The 9,456-nt window shown below is 39.8% G+C and overlaps 2 protein-coding genes across 3 annotated transcripts in view; one reads left to right on the forward strand and one right to left on the reverse strand.

Moving 5' to 3' along the window:
• adra1aa (adrenoceptor alpha 1Aa) overlaps positions 1–5,317 on the forward strand; it is a 12,024-nt gene extending 6,707 nt beyond the window's left edge. For both annotated transcript variants that reach the window (XM_020590309.1, XM_020590310.1), the window contains exon 3: positions 3,149–5,317. In XM_020590309.1, the coding sequence (XP_020445965.1) occupies positions 3,149–3,702 (554 nt within the window). In that variant the 3' untranslated portion in view covers positions 3,703–5,317. The remainder of the gene's footprint in view (positions 1–3,148) is intronic.
• Positions 5,318–6,501: 1,184 nt separating this feature from the next.
• Positions 6,502–9,456, reverse strand: part of dpysl2a (dihydropyrimidinase like 2a) — a 12,829-nt gene continuing 9,874 nt past the window's right edge. Inside the window, exons 12-15 of the mRNA XM_020590650.1 lie at positions 8,834–9,013; positions 8,589–8,716; positions 8,405–8,442; positions 6,502–8,327 (exon numbers count right to left, since the gene is read on the reverse strand). Of these exons, the coding sequence (XP_020446306.1) occupies positions 8,236–8,327; positions 8,405–8,442; positions 8,589–8,716; positions 8,834–9,013 (438 nt within the window). The 3' untranslated portion in view covers positions 6,502–8,235. The remainder of the gene's footprint in view (positions 8,328–8,404; positions 8,443–8,588; positions 8,717–8,833; positions 9,014–9,456) is intronic.

The raw sequence follows: 9,456 nt of genomic DNA on the forward strand, positions 1-9,456 counted from the left end.
CTCTGTCTCACTTCATCACAGTGCCAGTCCAGACTGATAGATAACGTCATCACATTAGTGTTAAACCTTCCTTATATGAAGAGCCCTTCATCAACAACCCAGATCAATGAAGTCAAGCTTGAAGGGGAATCACACGGCTTGCCAGCCATGCATACACTATACACGCTGGTGTCAGTATGGAGGGAATGTGAGGAGGAAATACAGACCAAATACATGTGAAACATGAGAAAATCCTCACAGATCCTTCATGATATTTATTTATTCCCTGCTCTCACGCTTGTAAATATAGCTGCTACTTCCCTGACTAGGAAATGAAGAAAAGCCTCCGCTTATCAACGCTACCTTACTAATATTGGCATCAGGCTAGATACCACTGCCACTGTGGACAATAATAGATTTAGCAGTGAATCATCAATCTTGTTTTGACGTATAGAACCAGATAACTTGTGATTGTCTGATTTCGTTTATTGGAGTAAATATTAGTTTGTCATCAAAGAAAAATCTATTCTGATTTTGGTCATGTCAGAAAGGTGAGTTGTCGGGCTCTGTGTTTATCTGTGGGACGTTCTTCTCTCTCTTTGACATTACAGAGGTCCTTCTTAGGGGCTATAATAAAGTCAAGGCATTACTAATATATACATGTGCCTTTGTGGTATATTATATTAAGACACCAACCATGTACTGTTATATCTTTCCCTGTCATCTTTGTTCTGTCACTATCTAATAAAAGCAAAATTATTAAATAACTTCACACTAGACTGTAAAGCAGTGTTTCAGTGCCCTTTCCAGACGAAAGCTTTACATCTGGGTGTGATTGGTCAGATGTGTACTCTGTAACCACATCTGTAAAGGTGGTATTAGGGTGTACTGGTAAACCCTGTTGCTATATTACAGCAAAAAGATGAGAAACCACTGCAGGTTACCAAAAATAAGAGTTCCAGTAGGTGTTAGGTTTCTGTTTAAAGCTGCACTAATCAATATCTTTACATGAACAATGAGTCAAATGATGGTGTGTAATGTTAAAGTTGTCACTGATAAACCCACAGATAATAATGACCCAGCTCTGCAATTTCCCTTAGCTCTACTAAGCTTTTTATCTATCACCCACATATTCACCAGACAGACTCTGACTCTAACCAAACACCCTCTTCCCTGTCATTTTTTCGATGCAAGGAGTTGCATTGTTTTTAGAGGTAGGAGCCCGAGTTGAAATGGCCAGTGCAAAGAATAGAGAGGTTGGTGGTGAGACACGTGCACTTAAGGATGAGTAGACTGTGAACTATTCATTCTATCTGAGCACAAGGACACTGTGCACAATTCGTTATGAAACAGCCACTCTATGAAGAACAGCAAAATGCCACACAACCAGCAAACATGCCCATTTAGAACCAAACTGTACAGTGAGAACTACAAACTGAACCAGCTGAAATAATCTTATCAAGCAACAAGTATAATAATCTATTATTATTATTATTATTAACAAAAAAGAGTGGGCAGTATTAAAAACTATGAATACAGATTAAAACAACAAGCTTTGCACCATTTAAGGATTTGGTTTATGAAAAAAAGCATCACTTCTCCCATTAATAAATTAATGTATTCTATTTACATCCTTGTTCAAGAACATAAATATTCCTTGGTTAATCCAACCTTCCTGGTCCCATGACACCACTGACATTAGACTTGTGTTTGAGTACCACTGGTCTATCAGGTCATTGTTTACAGATTTGGTTCACTGTCACAGCTCTCACTAACCCCTGATGCAACAAGCAGTTGTTCTCAGTGGGGAAAACTCCTCCACCGTATGCTAACTGCCCAGCAGTCAGCATAGTGGAGTATTTAGTAGGTGAAGAGCCAAATATTTTAGTTGGTGGAGACAAGACAGAGCTAAAAGTAGAGCAAATGATGGACTTAGATTGATCGTTTGGCCAGAAACACAAATCCAAATGAATGTTATTATTACTCCGTGTCTGCAGGATTTAATAAAGGCAAATATTTGCCACAGCAACTTTAAGGTCATTGCTGTGTTTATAATGAGTTCTGCTGCCTCCAAGTGGCAAAAATTGATTAATGATACTGTCTGTTATTATGTTTTAGGATGTTTTAATATCTGTGGCATTGAAGGTATTTCACAAATTAGTGGAAGCAATGCTTGCTATTAATATGGGCAAGAGACATTTCTCAGCAAAATGTCTTCAGCAAATATATATCAACCCAAAATACAGCATGGTTTAATCGAAGAGAACATTACAAAAGTTAGTTATGATGTTTCTACCTGACCTACATGTATCTAACTGCTCCAGTACCCTTCTGTTAAGAGTGCCAGCAATATTAAAATGGTTTGTTTTGGCACAGCTAGGAATAAAATGTATAAGCTGTACAGCCAGGAACAAACACATTTTTTAAAAGCTCACATTAAAACGCATTCAACAGCTTGCCCAGTAAAGCATTTCACAAGACAGCTTCTTCCCTTCTAACTCTGAAGATAGACAATAGATAGATAGCCATATTGCAGCTGCGCAAGAAGTCAGCCATTTAATTATTTTAATGTTTCGCTGGCAGCCACTGGATATGTGAAGAGTCAGCCACATTTATAGTGACAAACAGATCTGCATGTAATGAGCCTGTTAAGCCATTTTCACTGCTTCTACATTAGCGGTCCCATTCACACTCTCTGGTGTGACCAAGCAGCACAATTTATGATGTAATTCTAATAAAACCCTTAACTGTGATGGCATGAAGTATCTGTACTTGAGTATTTTCATTTTCTGTTACTTCATACTTTAATTTCACTACATTTCAGAGGCAAATATTGTACTTTTTACTCCACTACATTTATTTTATAACTTTAGTTAGTTAGTTGGTTTACCTGGACCACTAGGTGGATTGCTATGAAATTTACTACAGATATAAAAGGTCCCTAGAGGAGACATTCTAAAGATTTTGGTAGTCTCTTAATTTTTCTGCTAGCACCATCACCAGGTCAAATTTTTAATTTGCTCTGTACCTTGGTTTATGATCAAGGACATACAAATTAGTGGCATTTCCAGCAGCATTGTAACCAAACCACTAGTTTTCTGGTTATATGTGTTTGTTGTTTTTTTCTGCTGTAATGTTAACCACTCTTTTGTGTCTGATGTCCCTGCAGGCTCCATATTTCCTGCATATAGACCTTCAGAGACCGTGTTCAAGATTACCTTCTGGCTCGGTTACTTCAACAGCTGCATAAACCCCATCATCTACCCGTGCTCCAACCAGGAGTTTAAGAAAGCTTTCCAGAGTTTGCTCGGAGTTCACTGTTTGAGAATGACTCCCAGACTACACCATCATCATCTGAATGCACAGCAGAGTCAAACTCAAGGTGCCAGCCAGCCCCTTACTTTGGGTATGGATAGTAGGGGAGCTCCCTGTCGGCTTAGCCCCTCTTCCTCTATGGCCTTGTCCAGAACCCCTTCCTCCAGGGACAGCAGGGAGTGGAGGGTCTTTGCTGGAGGACCCACAAGCGGATCTGGAACAGCCAAAACGAACAGGACTAAAGTAGTCAAATTCTGTAGTCAAAGCTTCCACCAGACTTGCTGCTGCATTCTTAGTAGTGTGACCCCCCCTCAGGAGTCAAACTGTACCCAGACCCCTTATGTAGGAAACCCTCCCACCATTAAAATCCACCAAATGTCCCTGTCAGAAAAAGGAGAGCCTGTATAACGACTGTAATCCTTCATCCATAAGTCATGACTCCCCTTTCAAGGTTATAAATGAGACTATACTGTATTTCCTTTTACTCTGTTAACATCACAGCGGATGAGCCTTGTGAGCTGTGACTGTTCTGAAACTTAAATCTGGAATATTTCAGCTATTACATCATTCTGTGATTTTTCTTGAATGTACACTTGCCTAAATCATCCAAAGAAATATCAGAGGTATTTGTCCCTTTTAATAATAAGAGGGCTTGTTAGCTTTTTAAATACAAACTACAGCAAAATACAACTTGGGAGATTTATCATAATATTACTGACATAATTATTTTGTTTTTAAAATCATGACAATAAAGCAAATATTTATTAAATATTGGAAACATGTGGGGAAAATCACCTGTAACACATGAAAAGATCCATAGAGAAAAGCTGTGAAATAGTTTCCTCAAGAGGACCAAAGGACTTCTATGTGTTTACATATTTTATAGAAGAGCAAGTGAAATGTAAAAAAAAAAAGTAAATAAGAAAAATTTTATATATGTTACCAAAAATGCTGATCAGTGGTGCTCCTGTTGTCTCCTGTCATGAAAATGTTGTGTACTGCTCTGTACACAGCAAAAACCAAGAGGCCGTGCGTACTTCCCTGTCACATTACAATAAATTTGTATGACATATTCTTAAAAAGGGGTAAGTGAGGATGTTTTTGGACTCTGGGGGGGATGGGGGGTTAATCACCAAGTATATAACCCCTCAAAGTTTCTACTTCATCTCTCCACATGCCCATAATTTTGTCTACCTCCAAGCAGTGCCAGATGGATGTCTCATTATTCTCCTGTGGAATTTGAACTAACCTTGCGGTTGCTGACCTCAATCCTCTCCGGCCCCCAAGCCTCTCAAAAGACCCACCAGATTTAGAGATGTCAAGTCATACACAGCCTTCTCTCGGGCCATACTCCTCATGTTTCTGTCTTTTTTCCCTCACTATTCAAATACAAAGCACGCAGCTTGGTAAAGATCTGCCATGGTTGCTGTTTACCAGTGCAAAGGTGAAAAACTGAGTGTTTACTGTGAGTTCAAGACTGCAAAGTGTCTCTCTGTTCACGCAGAGACATCAAAGTGCAAGAGAACAACCTCTGCTAACTGTATTGATTTATTTTCTCCTAGGTACTCCTTCTATAGTTCCAAGATGCTCTCTTTTATGTGTGAGAAGGAAGAGATGCAGTCAGCATCATTAAGTCAACATCCCCCTCTGTGCGTTGAGTTCATTCCTAGGAGCAGAGTTGACAGCTTCCCACAGGGGAGATACCAGGAAATGCAGGGAGAGTGCTTGTCCGTGTCCACGCTGTCAATGACTAGCATGTCTGTGAAGCAGTAAATTTCACTGTCTCTGCACAGATGCCAGGAGAGAAGCTACTACAGATAGGAGGGATGGCCCATTTCCTCCTCCCTCTATTGTATGCCTGCAGAGAGCAGTCAGTTTATGAATGAAACCTCACCTGTATTCAGTACTTTATAAATATGTCATCCTGTAAATGCATTATCTTTTATTAATACCATAATTAGATCTGCAGATCAAGAACCACACTCCTGTTTCTTCAGCAGTCCCTCATTTTGTCCAGCTGCCTAATTTTGTGCATCCATGATGAAATTAAAAAGTATATAATTCACATTTTGTCAGTATTCTTTTATAATGCATTTGTTCTGATAAATAGTGATGTGCGGATAGATCCTGAAGTATCAGTACTTCCGATCTTAATGGTTCTTGTCCTAGGATCGATTCCCATGTTAAAAGATAAATATCTAAAATAAGTAGGCTAATCTGGGGTAAATACAGTAGACAATAACTACATAATCAATCAATGGCCCTAGAGAGGAATAATGTTTTATCTTGAATGCGTGTACAGTTCTAACTTAGTGTTCATCAAGATGTGGTACTGAAGACAGATCCCTGTTGTGGTCCTTTAACACAGATATTAGTGGATTGAAAGTATAGCAAGCCCCTCTGATGACTGATGTTTGCATACTGCCTTGACTGGATTTAAGCTTTGTAAAATCTCAGTGATGCTCTTTTGTCCTATTAAAGTCATCAGTGGGTGAAGATGGTTGATCTGATAGGATTCCACCTTTTCCAGCACACTCATCATGCTAAGACCTAATTGGACAACTGTCAAACAGCTGGGGGAGCTTCACTCCAACTAATCACAGAACTTTTGTTGATGTGTGCATTAACTGTGACGTAGCCGTTGTCTCGCTCCGTTAATTTTACTGGAAGCATCCCCAGGGGTGAAATGTTCAGGGAGCTGGAACAACAAAAGGCTGCTGTGAAGCTGAGGATGTGCATCACGAGTCTGTGTCTCCACCTAGTGTTTCGCTGCTTCTCTGCATTATTTTACATGTGAAACTGTTCACTAATATTTTTCTGGAAAGGACTTTATTTCTTTAAGAATGTTATGTATCATCATAAAAAGGTTCCTGAAAAGGATTCAGTAACATGTCACTAATTTTAAGGACACTGGACACAGTGCTCAGTTGGTGCACCTCTAATTTATTAATTCCGCTTATTATATGATCAAGCAACTCTTTAAATCAGGGATGGAGTAAGGATGTAGATAAAGCCTTTACTGAAGTGAAAGTAGCTTGACTGCGATGTAAAAAATAACACTCCATCATAAGCTTAATTAAGGGAAATTTACAATTTCCTGTAAATGTTATAAAAGCAGCCTTATATTATTAAAGAACACTCACAAAATGTTTTGTAAAGTGTTTAAAATAAACATTCACAAATAAAACAAAAAGTCCATACCACAAGTTTCATTTTTGTTATTTTAATCCACTGGTCAACACAGATAGTCAAATGCTGACAGGACTGATGAATTCCCCCAAAACCCTGGCAGCATACAAAACACACATGACCGAGAGCACATCATACTTGTTTGGAGAGCAACATTACACCATTCAATAACCATTACCATGAAACTTCCTCATATATAAATCACTTCACATTATATCTTGGCATACCAAACTTACACTTGACAAGGCAATGAGGAAGAAATAACAAAGTGTGTTACAGAGTGTGGTTGTACAGTGCTGTGTTGCCTACAACCTGCTGTGGTCGGGCAAATACAGTCAGTACCTGGAGAGATACGCTGGGGCTGGTACAGGTAAGATAAGTGGTTATCTGCTAATTCATTCACAACACTAACACCGAGAACAGTGGACACATCATCAGCACACTGTGACGAGATTTCATATACATACTGAAGGTTTTTTTTCCATCAGGTCTCAAAGATCAGGATTTCACTTCTTCAGAGAGCCTTCATAGATACAGTGTGCTATCAATATCTTAGAGAACAGGCAGGCAAGTAGCTCAACTCAACAAATATCCTAAAATATACAGCCGTATCCAAACACAAATTAAAATGTGCGAGCTCACACAAAGTTTTACCATCTGAATTGATACAGGTGCAAAACAAATTCTCTTAGAGCTGGGTAAAAGGTGACTCCACCCTGGCTGCTGTTATTACAAAGCTTACACGACTGCTGTGTGGACACACACCAGCAGGTGCAGAGAGGCTGTTGCAAACCTCCCATCTAGCTTCTTTGTAGTATCAACATCACTCTGCTCATTGGAAGTTTGTGGTTTTGATGACCTTATAACCAAACATGAGGAAAAAACAAAATGATGACACGATGGAAACCGTTTCTACCGCCAATAATCAGGGAGATGTTGAATGAGTGGTTTAACCCTAAAATACCCTTCATCTTCCCTTCAGTGCAGTCAGCAATTTCAGTGTCAGAAATTTGCAAAATGACTCGATAAAAACAAAATATCACTTTTAAAAAATGCAGAAAGTGCAACTGTAACATAAAAAGGAAGACCACGGTGAATTGTGCAGCTGCATACAAGACGTACACCAACATCAAATACTGCAGATTTCAGATAAAATGAAAAGGTGTTAATAGATGGTGCAACCATATCCTACAGTCTAATCTTTCATGCTTAGAACTGACACTGTGTACTAAAACAGCAATGTTACAGTAAAACTGTCTTACAACGTGAACAGTGGAGACTCAACTAAAGGTGGTAGTGTAGCACAACCACCAGCACACACTAACTCATACTGAGAAATAAAGCGCAAGAAGAAAAAATGTAAACGTGCCATTTCTAAAATGCCCGATCATGAAACTGGCTGGCCACTTTCTCAAGAGGCCAACAAAGATGTACTGCAAAATTATTTTAAAAAATGTAAACAAACTGATTTAATCAATAATCAAACTGAGCTTAAAAAGAGCAAATAAAAAAAGATGCCTCAATTCACTAGATCCTTCTTTGACAACAGAATATAGAAGGAAAGGAAACAAAATGGATTAGTATTCACTTTTTTTTGCATGACATGTCATAGTGGTCGTGTGTGAATAAGAGTGGATGCAATGTTTTTGCGTAGGGTGCGATAGGAGTCAGAGGTGACCAGATGTGATGTGACAGTAGTAAGAATGGCCTCAGCCCCCTGTTGCCCTGCACCCCAGCTCAGTTGAGAAGCGCTTAGCCAAGGCTGGTGATATTGGCTTTTCCACCAGGGGGGGCAACAATACGCTGGGTGGTGCGACGGGGAACGTTGTCATCAATTTGGGCACCTGAAAAAATAAGAGTATAAATTAAATGCCTAGTTGTGCAAGAGGTCAACTGCCAGGAAGGAAATCTGTTCACTCACCAGACAGACTGAAGCCAGACTGGTGAAGGTTGCGCACTACCTTAAGGACAAGGATTTGATATTTATAAAGTAGATACATCTGGATTATGTGTGTGTGAAAGTAATTGGGAGTGTTTACAATACAGTGAAACCCCACCATCTTTACTTTGGGAGAAGGAGAATGCATCTAGATGGATGCTGCTGCTGCTGCTGCTGCTGCTTAGCAGGGGAAGTCTTCAGTGAGGAGACTGTGGACATCACCTTGGGAGTCACAGTCACCTCACACACCGGCCCATCATACTGGCCCCTGGGGACTCCTCGCAACTCTGTGAGCTAAAAATACAATCTCGTTCATCCAACCACAAGCTGTGTAGCTCATCTGCCACCTGTATTGTAAGAAGTGTGTTTCTCTGTAGCTGGATGAGTGGGCATGCTGCAATTAGAACTCACCCTGCTGCGAGCCTTTATCCTCTTGTACACGTGGTCAGGGAAGGGTTTACGGCTGATGTAGCGCCCACAGCCCTCGGTGGTGTGAAGGCTGCCTTCCTCCAACACAATTTTGCCCTGGCTGATCACCACCAGAGGACCTCCACGCACTTCTGTGCCCTCAAAGATGTTATACTCCACAGCCTGGGAGAAACAGATTAGATCAGGAGAATACACTGCTCAGAGTCAATATAATACATGGGTCCTGTTACTGTATATGGTTGCCATAAATAATGCTGTTTAATCCTACCAACAGTTTTTCTGATCCATTTTTTGACATAGAAACTGCATTTCCAAAAAAGTTGGGACATTTACAAAGTGCAATTAAGTTGGTCAGTGAAAACATTGAAAACCCTTTCTTTGTACATTGTCAGTTAAACCAAGGTTCAAGCAAATTAACAAATCACAGATTTTAGCTTTTATTACATTTTGGAAAATGTCCCAGCTTTTCTGGGAAGGAGGTTTGTATATACGATAGAAAAAGCCTCACCACTTCCCTCCACTATGCAAAATGAAGACAAAATATTATGAAAAGGGCGGCTGCCGTCTTTGTGTTTTTGCAACCAGACTGTGCAGTGGCCCCTTTT

This window comes from Monopterus albus, unplaced genomic scaffold (assembly GCF_001952655.1).
Source record: "Monopterus albus unplaced genomic scaffold, M_albus_1.0 scaffold12.1, whole genome shotgun sequence".
Classification (NCBI taxonomy): domain Eukaryota; kingdom Metazoa; phylum Chordata; class Actinopteri; order Synbranchiformes; family Synbranchidae; genus Monopterus; species Monopterus albus.